The sequence below is a fragment of the Juglans regia genome, chromosome 12, assembly GCF_001411555.2.
Source record: "Juglans regia cultivar Chandler chromosome 12, Walnut 2.0, whole genome shotgun sequence".
NCBI classification, from domain to species: domain Eukaryota; kingdom Viridiplantae; phylum Streptophyta; class Magnoliopsida; order Fagales; family Juglandaceae; genus Juglans; species Juglans regia.
This window is the reverse complement of record NC_049912.1, coordinates 29610806-29626064: the sequence shown is the minus strand read 5'-3', so window position 1 is coordinate 29626064 and position 15259 is coordinate 29610806. Positions and strand designations below refer to the sequence as shown.

The 15259-nt window shown below is 39.2% G+C and overlaps 2 protein-coding genes across 2 annotated transcripts; one reads left to right on the top strand and one right to left on the bottom strand.

Annotated features, from left to right (window-relative positions):
* Window positions 1-463: 463 nt before the first annotated feature.
* Window positions 464-1342, bottom strand: LOC109003002 (50S ribosomal protein L10, chloroplastic). Its single transcript, XM_018980946.2, has one exon. The coding sequence runs from the start codon at window positions 1258-1260 to the stop codon at window positions 562-564; it is 699 nt and encodes a 232-aa protein (XP_018836491.2). The 5' UTR covers window positions 1261-1342; the 3' UTR covers window positions 464-561.
* A 151-nt stretch (window positions 1343-1493) lies between these two features.
* Window positions 1494-12696, top strand: LOC109002998 (zinc finger CCCH domain-containing protein 21-like). The gene is made up of 8 exons (XM_018980942.2): window positions 1494-1869; window positions 2359-2443; window positions 2559-2699; window positions 2828-2916; window positions 3659-3847; window positions 4067-4197; window positions 4277-4376; window positions 12363-12696. Exons 1-8 carry the CDS (start codon window positions 1699-1701, stop codon window positions 12525-12527), a joined length of 1071 nt encoding a protein of 356 aa, XP_018836487.1. The 5' UTR covers window positions 1494-1698; the 3' UTR covers window positions 12528-12696.
* Window positions 12697-15259: the final 2563 nt, after the last annotated feature.

Here is a 15259-nt window from a genome sequence, read left to right as displayed (position 1 = left end):
AACTCGAGTACACCCAAGAAATAGTCTATGACAAGGGCAATCCCACTAACTCGATACCTGAACCAAGAATTCCAAACCTCTCTCACACGCCCCCGCGCGCGCGCGCGCGCAGTGCAGAACTCGTGAGAGTATGCTCCTTCATGCCCCCTTAAGAACCAGCAGTCTTCCCGCCCACCCGTCTTTCTCCCTTCAAGATATACCTTATAGTCTTCTCCTAGTAGTCAACCATTCTCACGGATGGAAAGCAACTAAACACCTGAACATCACTCTGCATGATTTTGTCTAGACCACAACGACCTAATGTCAGCAATTTACAATCACCTTATTGTAATACCATCACTAATAAAACTAAGCTCCACTCCAACACAACTCTACAATTTCCATTTCCTTCAGTTTGCTTTTCGTTTAACGGAATCCTCAAATTCCCCTGTAACTAATGCCACAAACAACTACGATAACAAGATTGCCACAAGAAGTAAATGAACAAAAAAGGGGTTGGTTCCAATTACACTTACAATTACAAGAATAGTTCAATCTCAAATGATAGCTTATCCTCGGCCCCTATTTCCCACCACTTTCCTCTTCCAACTTCTTGACATAGGCTTTCAAAACCATCACCAACTCCCTTGCCGGCGCCTGTATCGTGCCGACCACGCTCGATGCGGGACCCTTCAAAGACCCAAGAAGCTGGGCATAAATCTCAGCTCTCGTTGGCATATTCTCGAGCGCCTTAAAGTCACCGGGCCCATAAAACTTGCCCTCGAAAACGGCGCCGGTGAAGTCGTTGTCCTCGAGCTTCTTCTCCTTCTGGAAGCTCCTGTACGGCTTGATGGCGGCGGGGATCTCCTCGCTGTGGACGAAGAGCCAGGCGTTCATGCCCTTCATGCAAGGCTTGAGGGCCTCCCAGGGGGTGCCCTCAATGGCCTTGTAAACAAGGGTGTTTTTGGCAACGACCAGTTTAGTGGACTCCGGTAAGGATCTCCGGAGCTCCTGGAACTGTTTGACAGTGAGGCCCTTGTACTTTATAGCGGCGACGAGGTGACAATTGTCGAGCTGGGTTTTGACGGTCTCGACGGTTTCTTCTTTCTTGGTGCGGGAAATGGCAGAGCGGATCGAGAGATTGGGTTTGGGTTTGGGTTTGGGGCAGACGACTGGCGGGTTTGAAAGGAAACGGTGGGTCTGGGTTTGGGTTCTGGTAAGGTTGAGAGAATGGGAAGAAGGGGTTTTGGAGGAGGGGAAGCTGAGGAGTGCGACTTCCATTGGTAGATGCTGGTGGTGAGGTCGAGGGGAGGAAAGAGAGTGGGAGGGGGCGTTTATTGGCTTATCTTATCCGTTTTTGAGGATAGGAGTTTCTGTCACGCAATGAACGACATCGTCGAATCAACGACTGCGCTCGCTCTCTCTCTCTCTCGAATAAAACGCGGCTTTAACGGCATGGCTATTTGTGTCGTTTCCTGAGAAATCATAGTCTTTTTATACTAAAAACAAAATAAGATACTCCCAAGTCCTAACCCTCGTTCTCAACCCGTCCTCAGCCGATTGCGGAAAACTCCGAGAAAATCCGGTTAAAACCATAATCACTCTCTTGTTCAAACAAATCTACCTCCAAATATTTTCTTTCCCTTTTGTTTTGTTTTCGATTTTCTTATTTTCTAAAGAAAGGAATTCCCGGTTTTCTTTTTATATAAAAGTTTAAGCATGCCGCCGAAGCAGCAACCGAAGACCGACTTGGCGAAGAAGCAGAAGGTCGTGGAGGACAAGACCTTCGGGCTTAAGAATAAGAACAAGAGCAAGAATGTCCAGAAGTATGTCCAAAACCTCCAGCAATCGGTCCAGCCCAAACCCGACCAGACCAAAGCTGCCGCGAAGGTGCTCGTTTCTTCCCCCCCCCATTTTTCTATTGTAATTATAAGTTATAGTTATTTTCTGTTGGTTGCTGCTGCTTGTTTAGAGAGCATTGGAATTTGTTCGTATAGAGAAACCGATCACTAGTGCAAGCTGTGCAGATTGCGTTAGACATAGTGAAAGCAAGCTGTGCAGATTGCGTTAGACATAGTGAAACCAGGGGAGAGTTTATTAAGTAAGAATCTTTTGGCTTTCTGTATGTTTGGCCTAGAAATGCCATCGAGGAACCTTCTTTTTTTCTCTATAAATGATCACTTTTAATCGGTGTAGTTTCCACACAACCAGATATTGTGATCTATATATTATCAGTACAAAAAAAATTACAATATCTTTTAATAAAAAAAGATATTGCAATACTGCTTAGGAAATACATGTTTCCCCCAAAAATAATTTTTTCCGGTAAGATAATCTGGCAAAACGAGTAGAGGCTGAGTGAATTGCTTTGCTAAGCAGAAAAAGAAGGAGGAAGAGAAAGCAAAAGAGAAAGAGCTGAATGATCTGTTCAAGATTGCGGTCAGCCAGCCAAAAGTTCCAGTCGGTATGTGCCTTCTCACGATTTTTCAATATTAATTAATTTCATTTTCTATTGTTGTTAGTTGTTATGTTTTCGCATGGAATGGTATGTTTGTGATATAAATCGGTAATTTGAATAGGTGTTGATCCAAAGTCTATATTATGCGAATTTTTCAAGGTGGGACAGTGTACCAAGGGTTTCAAATGCAAGTTCTCACACGATCTCAATGTCCAGAGGAAGGGTGAAAAGATTGATATTTACAGTGATAAACGTGATCAAGGTGATTGAATAGACCTTTGGTTGTTGTGTTACAAAGTCACATATTATTGTCTTGCTGACTCCCCCCAACCCCCCCCCCCTCCCAAAAAAATATATTTTGACTGTTTTTACTTATTTGTTGATTTAAAGAAACAATGGAGGATTGGGATCAAGAGATGCTGGAGAAGGTGGTGGAGTCAAAGAAGACCGAGTATAACCAGAATAAACCAACTGATATTGTAGGTTCATTTAATTCTTTGATTCTTTATTCCAATACAATGTTAGCAGCAGATACTGCTGATACCAACATGTATAAGTGTATGCATGAATGTAGGGGACTGTAGACTAATCTAGTAGTTATATTTCTAGATGTATCTGTGACAAGTTCCCTAGTTTTGGGTGGGCTATTAACTCTTTATGTTACACTAGTTAGCCAACTGCAGGTAGGATTATGAAGTGGGAATTTTCCAAACTCTGTTAGTTGCTTGATAATTTTGGAGTAATGTGATTCCTCGAAGTCTGTGTAATAAATGGCAAGGATTCAAATGTGAAAAATAGAGAGATAACTAACTTTCTTGTATTTCTGTGACTTTCTCCTACACTACAATGTAAAGGCAATACACTGGCTCTTGTAGAGGAGCTTGACCTCTATGTGCTCCTCATGAGTTGAAAAGATGAAGCTTTGGGGTGAGAAATCACCCCCTGTATGTAGATTTGATGGCTGCAGTTTAGGTAATGCAACTCAGCATGAGATTCTACTCATGATTCTTGGTCAACCCAGTGTTGTCTGAATTCTACATATAACTACGTTAATTTTTTATATAAGTTTTCATTTTAATAGAAGTATGAAAAAAAATTGTTTGATCTAAATGTGTTCCTCATCATTGGGATTTACTTGTTTCTTTCAAAGTTTTTATGCACTGGATCTTTCTGTGCAAAACATGAACCATCTTGTTTGATTTTTAATAAATTCCCTTACAGGTTTGTAAGTACTTTTTGGAAGCAGTGGAAAAGAAACAGTACGGTTGGTTTTGGGCTTGCCCAAATGGTGGCAAAGACTGTCACTACAGACATGCTCTACCTCCTGGATATGTTTTAAAATCTCAAATGAAGGCACTTCTAGAGGAAGAGACTGAAAAAATTACAATTGAAGAAGAGATTGAACATCAGGTGATAATTGTATTTGTATTCATTGACTTTGTTTTTATTTTTATTTTTTCATTCTTCTTATTGCAGTGGGAATATTTTTGTTCTTCTTTGCCTTCATATATTTCAATCCAGATTATTTATTAGTGATAAAAAGCATTTCAATCCAGATTATTTCATTGTTTCCTTTGCCCTATTTTATGCTCTCAGTTCTCATAATTGTTTGTCTGCTCTTTTTCTCAGCGTGCTAAAGTAGCAACCACTACTCCAATGACTACTGAGCTGTTCTTTCAATGGAAGAAGAAAAAGATAGAAGAAAGAGATGCTGGCTTGGCTGAACAGCAAGCAGATAGGGCTAAGAATGACCGCATGAGGTATATTGTTTTCTTATGCTGCATGAAGTTAAATGATATTTGATATTATGCTATTAAATTAAATTTCTGCATGTTTTAGTGGTCGGGAGTTGTTCCTTTCGGATGCTAGCTTGTTTGTGGATGATGCTGAGGCATATGAAAAGTACCAGAGAGAAGAACTAGAGGCTGTTGAACAGAAGGTAATCCTGCTTCCATTTAATTTTATAAGACAAATAGTGATCTGAAACATATGGCACCAGAAAGTCAGGGTCAATGAACTCTTCACCGTCTCCCCATTTCTCTCCCACTCTCAGTCCCAACACCTTCATGGTGCATGGTAAAAACATTCAACAGCTTATTTCAAATCCTTGATTCCATATCGGATGTTCTTTTGGCAGTGGCATACATTTTATGAACATGGAAGATAACCCTGGTTGTTCCCTATTATTTCAAGTTCTTCTAGCAGCTTTTACTGCTACTTTTTGGAGTCTTCATTCTTTGTTTGGGAAGCATGAGTTTTTTAATTAAGGCTGAAGAATATTATTGGTTTAAAAAAAATCTAGAATGCAAATCTCTTGCATACAGCGTGTGTACTAAAGCTGCTACCTTTTCCTTTTTTTTTTTTTATTATATTAAGTAATTAAAACTAAAATCTTAGGAAACAAATGTCTTATATTTCTTATTTCACAACTACTTATAAAAAAAAATATTTCTTATTTCACAACTTAGGAGATGTTTGGATTCGAAAATGACTTGAGATGAGCTGAGATGAGTTGAGATAGATTGTGAATAGTAATGAGATGAGTTGTGAATAGTAGTGAGATTTGTGAGTTAAAGTTACTGAATAGTAATGAATAGTAGTGAGATGAGTTGAGATAAGCTGAGATGAGCTGAGATGACTTGCGAATCCAAACAAGCCCTTAGTGAGATATGTTCAAAATTTTATCATACACTGTCTTCCAAAGCAGCAGTGCAAGAAAAAAAAAATCTTAGCAATTGGATCTTTTGGTATTGAGAACAAGTACTTGCAGAGAAATGTTTAGGACCTCCATCATTCAAGGCAGGCATAAACATAACATTGTATTTGATTTAGTTCGACATATACGGTTGGATGGTAAAGACCCTATAGTTAGCTGGGTTTCTAATACCATATTCAAGAATACTAGAAATAGTAAAACTTCAATGGTTTTTGTTTATGGGTAAGGTAAAGATTTTTTAATAACGATGCAAAAGGGTGTTACCCCAGTATATAGGAAGTATACAAGAGGTCTCCTAACAAGCAAAAGGACAGAGAAAAATGTGTAAATTAAAACTTTAATAATATAGATAAGGCCATGTTTGGTTACCAAAAATTTTTGGAAATATTTGAGAATTTTGGGAATTTGTTTGAGATTAGGTTGAGAGAAAATTTTGAATAAAAATATTTTTTTAAAATACGTATTGTATTGGAGTTTCTGAAAGTGGATAGATAAAGTTGAAAAGATGTTTGAATATAATTTTTTAAGATTACTTTTTGTTTTTGAGTTTGTAAAAGTTATATTGATTTTTGTGTTTGAGTAATGACTAGATGAAAAGTTGAAATTTTGAGATAGAAAAGTTTTTTGTGCTTAACTAATGTTTGGAGAAAAAAAAAAAAAACTAATGTTTGGGAATGAAGTCATGAGAAAAGTGGAGAAATGTTAAAAATTCTGAAAAATACATGGTTGCAAAACAAGGCCACATCATATCAACAGTGCCAGAGATGGAGTTGGTTTGTATTGTGACGTTATCATCGCAGGAAGATTGAAAAAAAAGAAAGGTTGTTGTTTATTAAGTTTAAAATTTATTTGGTGTCTGCCTGGTTGTCCTAACAAAAGAAATGGGTTCATTCATATCTAGTTAGGTTTTGAATGCAGTACTTCATGCATAGTATGAGAGTGTGAGAGTTTGTACAATTAAAACTTCTCTCTCTGTACAACCAAACTCGTTTGTGGGAAAGCAACTTTTTGTTATCTCCGATGAGTGTGGGTGGCCCATGACGGCAGGATCACGACTGAGTGTTGGGGTCTGGTGTGTTGGTGTGATTAGGATGGGGTTTGCAAAAATTATAGAGATAGAGTCGAAATCTTTTTCCCTTGTGAAGGATGGAGATTTTCTGGTCATTACAGAAAGGAGTTGAAGGGTGGTGACTAAGCTGTCATTGGGCACTGCTACTGTGCGATGGTTGGCAAAAGCTTTGGAGGACTATCTGAAGGGAGAAAAGAAAGACTTTTTCACCACGGTCAGGGAAGGCGGCCGTAGCTTCTTAGTGCAAAGTTGTTCCAATGGTTTCGATCGCTACTTGGCTTTGGTGGAGTACGGTGGTAGTGGAAGAAGGAATTTTATTTTTGTACTTGAAGAGGAGGGCAGTGGGTGGAGAAGGTTGGGGGAGGCATTGTGGGAGTTCATCTATGAAGGGAGAAACATTTACAGAGGTGAAGTTCCGATGAGACCATCGATGAAGAGGATTCAGCCACAAATATGCACTTACAGGGAGGCATTACTGACAGAAAAAGCTTGGGAAACTCGAAAAGGGAACGGTGGCATGGAGTCGCAGCTACTACAAGGAAAGGTAACGGACACGGCATTGGCAGAATTCCTTGTATTGTACAGTGTCAAGGTGGTGATGGTAGGCCTACTGTCGGCATGGCAGTGGAGGAAGTGATTAGTACTTTGCTGGACATAAAATCTCACTCGAACATGCTGCTAAATGAGGTTGATTGGGTAATACGGTGATTTGAAACTAATGGTGATATGGGGATGGGCCTGGAACGAAGTGGGTCTCGTGGGGGCATGGGTGAAGGTGTAACGAGATTAATGTTAAGAGGGACTGGGTCACTTAAGGGTCAAGTCCCAGTTTCTACTAATCAATTGAACATTGATAATGAGGGGCAAAGCCATCCGGGTGGGCCAAGTAAAATGGGTCTTCATTTTGGGCCTCAGCCCAGGGGGAAAAAAGGGGGAAAGGAGCATCTTGAGCCTAAGCCTATTGGCCCACTGCTGGGAACCTTGGTATCTCGCCGAAACACCACACTCAGATGAGGTTCCATCGGAGATGATCCAAAAGTCGCCGACAGTGGTTCAGAAGGAACCAATGGTGGTGCGGGATAAGGTAATGCATGTTTATCCACCACCGAATGATGAAGTCCCTGCATTTTGTGGACAGAAGATGCTGATGGTGGGCCCTAAGCCTGTGCCAGTGGAGCAAATAATGCCGTCGCGTGTAGAGGAAAGAGATGAAACACTGCCATTGTCAACTCTGTTTCTTGTTTTATGCACACAGAACTTTCTGATTTCTTCCATGGAGACAACATCATCCCAGATGGAGGCTTTATTTGCCTTTGTCGAGCATCTTGAGGTGTTATCAGAGGGTGGGGACGTGAGTTTGGATTCCGTGGAGGACAGTGTCGTGGGGCTACCTCTAAGGCTTATAGAGGTTAGTGATGATATAGTAGTGGTTCCTGCTACCAATGAGGAAACCAACATGGGGATTGTGGTTGAATGGGAAGGATGTAACCTGTTTGGGGGGGAAGGAGATGCTGGTGAAAGGGGTCCATTCCCACTGAACTGTATGTTACCAAAGGAGTTCGGGATTTTTGACTGGGTGCTCAAAAAGGTAAAGGACATCCAACATGTTGTGGGAATGAAATGTGTGGGTTACGAAGAACAGTTTATGGCCTTTCACACGGCCATTGAGGTGGGTCTTTCTCAGTCCAAGAAAGCTAGATCCAAGAAACAGAGGGAGCTTAAGAGACTTAATTGGTCATTGAATGAGGGTAGATCAAGCTGTGTTAGGTCCAAAGGAAAGGGTATTGTTGTTTCTTTATGAAGTCAAAAATTGTATCTTGGAATGTGCGTGGGTTGAATGAGGGTAATAAGCACCTTCGCAAAAAAAACTTGCTTCGGGAATGAAATGCAAATATTGTTTGTTTACAAGAGACCAAGTTGAAATTGGTGACCAGAAACTTGTGAGAAGTGTGTTGAGTTGCTCGTATGCAGATTGGGTGTATCTGGCTTCGAATGGGGCATCGGGTGGTATTTTTGTGATGTGGGATAAAAGGGTGGTGGAGAAAATGGAGGAGTTTGTAGGGGAATACACAATGGCATGTTTCTTTAAGATGGTGGAGGAGAATTTTTTGTGGGCTTTTGCAGGTATACATGGACCGAATGTTGACAACATTGGAAATCGCTTGTGGGAACAACTTGCTGGAATACATAGCTGGTGGGACCTACCTTGGTGCATAGGTGGTGATTTTAACATAATAAGGTTCCCTAGCGAAAGATCTGGCGACAGCCATTTACGCCCAGCCATGACAGAGTTCTCATATTGCATTTTTTACTTGAATCTGGTGGATCTCCCATTAATAGGTGGTCCCTTTACCTGGTCTAATAGTCAGATGTGGTCTCGGCTGGACAGATTCCTTATATCGCCGAATTGGGAAAGTCATTATCCAGAGGTTTGTCAGATTGCTGTGTCTCTGCTCGGATTACTTTCCCATGTGGCTTAAAAGCGAAGGTTTCGTGGACAAGGTAAGACATTGGTGGTCATTGTATTAGTTTCAGGATACCCCCTCCCATATTCTTGTAGGCAAATTAAAAGTTTTAAAGAATGATTTAAAGCTTTGGAATTCTCAAACATTTGGTGATATTGGGGAGCAAAAGAAAACCATGATGGAGGAATTACCGAATTTTAAAGGAATTACAGGATTTTGAGAGAATTACTTAAGATAGAGTCCTCACCTCAGAGGAAGTCTCACATAAGGCAGAGCTGGCCTCAAAGTTGGAAAAAGTATTATCTTCAGAGGAGATCTCTTGGCGACAGAAGTTAAGAGCACTGTGGCTGAAAGAAGGGGACAGAAGCACAAAGTTCTTCCATAGATTGGCCAATTCTCATAGGAGAAATAATATCATTGAGATGCTGAAAATCAATGGTAGAGAGTGCATGGAGGCTCCTGTGATCCGGGAACATGTGGTGAGTTTCTATGAACATTTATTTACAGAAGGTGAGGGAGGGTTAGAGACCAAAATTAGATGGACTTGGTTTTGATTCTATTGAGCCACAATTAGCGTCTTGGTTGGATAGATCTTTTGAGGAAGAGAAGGTATATGATGTGGTTAGAAAAATGGTGAAAGATAAAGCATCAGGTCCAGACGGCTCGATGGGCTTTTCTTAAATATGTTGAGAGGTAGTGAAACAGGACATATGAATGTGTTCTAGGCTGGGAAGTTCAAGAAAAGCCTGAAGTTACCTTTATTGCTTTGATCCCGAATAAAGACCGGAGCATCGGAAGTGAAGGACTTTAGGCCCATTAGTGTCATAAACGGGGAATATAAAATCATTTCCAAGGTGCTTGCTAACAGGTTAGGGGTGGCTATCGATAAGATTATTTCAAAGCCACAAATTGCTTTTGTAAGGGGTTGCCAAATTCTGGATTCTGTCATAATAGCCAACGAATGTCTAGATAGTAGATTAAAGTCTGGTATTGCAGGGATAATCTGTAAACTAGATATGGAAAAAGTATATGATCGTGTAAACTGGGATTTCCTCTTTTATCTACTGAAGAGATATGGCTTTGGGGAGAAATGATGCACACGTGGATCAGATGGTATATCTCTACGGCAAGATTCTCAGTTTTGATCAATGGCAACCCCGAGGGCTTCTTCAACAGCTCTCGAGACCTAAGACGGGGAGATCCCATGTCCCATCTTCTTTTTGTTGTCATCATGGAGGCCCTGGGTAGGATGTTATCGGCTGTGATTAGCAACGATTTTATGGCTGGATTTTCAGTGGGTGAGCTGAGTAGGGGCCTTATTTCGGTTTCCCACTTATTATTTGCAGATAACACACTAATCTTTTGCGAGCTAGAGCAAGACCAACTTGGGACACTGAAGGCGCTTCTTCTATGCTTCGAAGCAACGTCAGGTTTGAGAGTGAATTTCGGCAAATCATAGTTGATGCCAGTTGGGAACGTCAGTACTACTCAGCAATTGGCAAGCACACTTGGGTGTAAGGACGATTCTCTTACTATGACATATTTGGGATTACCGTTAGGGGCTGCATCACGGACCTTATCTATTTAGGATACAATTATTGAGAAAATAGAACGAAGATTGGCAGGGTGGAAGAGATTGTATTTGTCGAAAGGAGGTCGGGTGACTCTTATCAAGAGTACTCTCTCTAACTTATCAACTTATTTTTTGTCTGTATTTTCAATTCCAGTTTGCGTGGCAGCACGGATTAGAAAACCCTATCGTGAGTTCTTATGGAGTGGGATAGGGGATGAATTCAAGTTTCACCTAGTCAGATGAGATAAGGTGTGTAGCCCAATACAGTCACATGGGTTGGGGATGAAGAACTTGAGAACGTTTAATAGGGCACTTCTTGAGGAATGGTTTTGGAGATACAATATGGAACAGGAAGCCATCTGGAAATTAGTGGTTGATTGCAAACATGACAACTTATGGGGGGAGTTGGTGTACTAGAGAAGGGAATGGGTCCTATGGTGTGGGGGTTTGGAAGCAAATAAGACGAGGGTGTGGGTGTTTACACGCCACACTAAGTTTATGGTGGGGGAGGGTATTCGTAAAAAATTTTGGAAGGACATTTAGTGTGGGGAGGAGGCTCTAAAGGACTATTTCTCATCCGTTTTCAAAGTTGCATATGATCAAGAAGCTTCGGTGGCGGACCTCATGGTTCGTTCAAGGGACCAAGTCCAATGGAATGTCACATTTAGTAGAGCAGTCCAAGATTGAGAGATAGACAATTTTGAGGCTTTTTTAGTGTACTCTATGAAACTGAATGGACTGCGAGATGATAAACTGTGGTGGATACCTGCAGGTAAGGATACTTTCTCTATTCGTTCTTTCTTTAAGTCCCTTACACTCCTACCAAATATTCATTTCCCATGGAGAAGACTGTGGAGGAACAAGGTGGCCCCCAAAGCACTCTTCTTCTCTTGGACAGCGGCCCTGGGTAAGATTTTACATTACCGATAATTTGCGAAAGTGTCAGGTAATTATCTTAGACTGGCGTTGTATGTGTAAGAACGATGGCGAGACAGTGGATCATCTCTTGTTACATTGTGAGATAGCTAGAGCCGTGTGGAGCGAAATGTTCAGTCGAATAGGGTTAAACTGGGTGATGCTTGCTACAGTAGTTGAGCTATTGGCCAGTTGGGTGACGTGCGGTGGTGCTCCACAAATCAAAAGTGTGTGGAAGATGGTCCCTACTTACATTATATGGTGCATATGGAGAAAGCGTAACGAGCGGATATTCGAAGACAAGGAGTGGACACTAGAGGAGCTTCGAGCCTTATTTTTCCACACCTTATTTCTTTGGGCTATAGCCGGAGACTTTAATGGCCTAAATGTACATGATTTTCTTGTTTCTTCTTTAGCAACATAGATAGGTCTTATCTCTTGTATACCTTCTTGTGTACTTAGGCTATGCCTATCCTTGTTAATACTAATCCTTTACTTATAAAAAAAAAAAAAAGGTTTTGAATGCAGAATATACCATCTTGAATATGAACATTTGTTGCCAGAGTTACAGCATAGGGAAAAGAAAATTGATTTTATTATAGTTATTCCATTAGGTGGATCAAAATCTGTCATTTTAGAATTGGCCACATCCACGATAATTTTGCACTTGGATTCTTTGTAAAATGAGTGGAACAATTTAACTTTCATGGCACATCTGCCATTGATAAAATGTTATTTCCTAATATTTTGTATACTTCCTGTGTACATAGGCTATGTTTATTTCATTTGTATCAATAAATTTACGCATAAAAAAAAAAATTCGGACACACCATGGGATATTGCTTCATTCTGTGCACAACAAAGACTGAAACGTGGATGAAAAAAAGCTGCATTAGCTACTTGTTTGATTTGTATTATTTATTAGCTGATTTTAGAACTTTTCATATCATGATTACTTGTACCCTTCTCTGCAATGTTTTCTTGAGCTTCTGTAACTTCTCAAGAAAGTCACTTTTTGAAATTTGTTGTTTCTTGATTATATGAACTTTTCAGTAAGTTAATTTGTGAGATATTGACCTGGACATTTGCATTTGTTTCGGTATGGAAAAGCACTAATTATGGAAAATTGTGCGTGTTCAAGTGTGTTGTGCATAGAGCATTGTCATTAGTTAAATGTTCGATTTCAGGTTAAAGATTACTCAGCAGCAGGGGAACCAAGCATCTCAACCAATACTGTTGCTGATCCTGAAGAGGACGGTACTCTTGATGATGATGATGATGATGAGCTGGACATGGATGAGTTGAATGAACTTGAAGCAAGTTTGTCAAGAACATCTATTCAAATTGGTTAGTCAGGTATTGACACGTAATCTAGAGAGAGAAAGTGTGTGTGCGCCTGCGCATGTTGGCGACCTGCCATAGCTTTTAATGAGAGATTTTGTACTTGGTGTGTCTGGTTTAACCGTGACCTGGGGAAATAAGCTATTTTTATAAGCAGCAGGGATAATGCATGTTATGCAACTTTTATTGCTTGGTATGTGCAGTGGTATTGAGTGGAATTCAAATTTTGGGGTAGCTTATGCCTCTTGATCAAAACTGGGGTTCACAAATCCGTCTATTCTGAAAAAAGAAATGATTTGTACAAGTTTCAAATAAAAAAATTACATACAAGTTTTTGTAAAAGAGTGAATCTCACCTAAAAAAAAGTGTAAAAATAATTATTCTTTATTAGTGAGATTCATATTTTTTACAAAAAAAAAAATATGTATGAGATTTCAGAGCCGCTTCTAAGTGGTCGGTCTGATTTTGAAGGAATAACAGCCCTCCACTTAGAAGCTGCCACCTCAGAAATCACACCATAATCACGCTAGAGTCGTACACATGGGATTGAAATTGATTCACACTTTAATTGAAAGTCTGGTCTTCTTCTAGTCTTCTTCCTCGAGGATAACCATTCCATTAATGGCAAAAACAAGCTTTTCTCCTGTCCATCTTCTTCTTTGTCGATTAGAAGCAGTAGCTCCAACTTTATCCTCTCTAAAGCCCAATACACCATTTCCATCTGCGCCTTGTTCATCTTCATCACATTTCACATCTTCACTCTCTGCAATTTCAAATACCATTTCCATAACCCACCCAACCTCCCCTCAAAGATTCCTATCTCAAATTCCTCGGCCTCCAAATTACATTAACAACCCCAAATCCAAATCCAAGAATATAACAAGAAATTTATATGTCTTAAAATAAATAGCCGAAATGAATATTATTAAGTACATCTAGATCATTAAAAATCCATACGGCAAAGGGGAGGAAGAAGGGGCTGCGAGCTGTGAAGGGTTGGGTCTTTGAAAGGGATTCCATTGTGATTCGAAGGGGCTGCAAAGGGGTTGGTGTCGATTTGAAGGTGGGCGAAGGGGAGGGAGCTGTGTCTCTTGCGAAAGGGAAGGGCCTGCGTAAGGGTTGTCTCTTTTGCAGTAGTTGAGTATTCTATGTAGTGCTAGTTTACAATAATTATGGTGGAATGTCTAGGTGTTCCTTCACTATTGGCAGGCTGTTATATGAGGATAGTTGGACCGACCGGCTTGTAGGAATTCTCATGAGATTTATGTATTTAAAATTTATACATAACATTACTCTTTAAAAAGAAAAAAAAGCACACTGCACCAGCTCACCAGCACAAAGACGCAAGTACTTATGAAAGTGTTAAAAAGTTGGTTTTGCAGTCCTGCCAAGTCCTACCACTGCTGTACATCAAACCTTCACTTTTGCTCCGATGATGGTTGCTTACGGCTAGCTTAGATAAATTAACTAATATTTGTTTATGAACATTTTGTTTTGTTTCGTCCAAGTCAATAATTAAATCGCAATGCAGCAACTTGAGGATTAATAAATAATAGATTATGACTGATCTATCTTCTTTTGCCTACATTCTTTCGTCGTTTAATATCTCAAAACCAAATTGTTTAACACAATTAATTTATTAATGAAACAATCTCAGTACTATATATTGTGATCAAGACGACGAAAATAACCAATCTTCAAATTTGTTAATCGCTGTGAACTTGTCTTTGGTTCTCACATTTGTGTGCTAAACAATATGTACTCATGTTCACAGAATCACAGCTTCATTAGTTCCAGAATATTGAAACCTTATATACATACATATATATATATATATATATATATATATATATATGCATGGTCAATTAATAGGCAAGGAATTAAGAGGATCCACTGGCTAGCTGTCGTATATGTGGGACCTTCCTTTTGCTGGGATATTTTGATCACGATGGCCTGTGTGTCCCATATAAATATTTATATATATTCTATTTGCAGAGTTCCGAGTGAGAGATTGTATATCCAGTCCCATTGATGAATAAAAATAAAATGAGAAAAATATCATTTTAAAAATGATATTATAATTTTAAAAATTTTAAAAATATAATTATAGACTTATATGAGCAGTCTCCATTCTGAAACTAACTCACACATATATATATAGAGTCGGGCTACTCTACCGCCCAGAGTAATCCATTCAAAGTTACCGTCCCTATATTTTTTGAATTTTTTTATCATTTTTCTTTTTACATTTTCTAAATATATTTAAATATTTTTAAAAAATAAAAAAATATATATCAATATACTTAAAATTATTTTTTTAATAACGAAGTAAATAAATAAAAAATAATAAGTGGTCAACGGTATAAATGAGGCTGCAGAATTCATAGATATATATATATATATATATATATATATATATATATATATATATACTAGCTAGTACCATTCAACTTTTTGACTTTGATCCATCACTGAAATTCTGAACATTCAAAAAGGTACGTTGCATTCAAAGCCCCACTGTAAGTGCGACTCCGATCAGATAATGAAATACAATTAACAATGATTACTTTAGGTTTAAGAGAATGAACATTAATATGGCCGGGGTGGAGACGTTCATTTTACAAATCTTAAAAAAAAAAAATCCCCCTACAGAAACATCTAAAAATAAAGTGACCTAGGAAGTCAAACTCTAATTATTTCTTTTCCTTTTCTTTCAAGCAAGCATGATCATCATATATATATA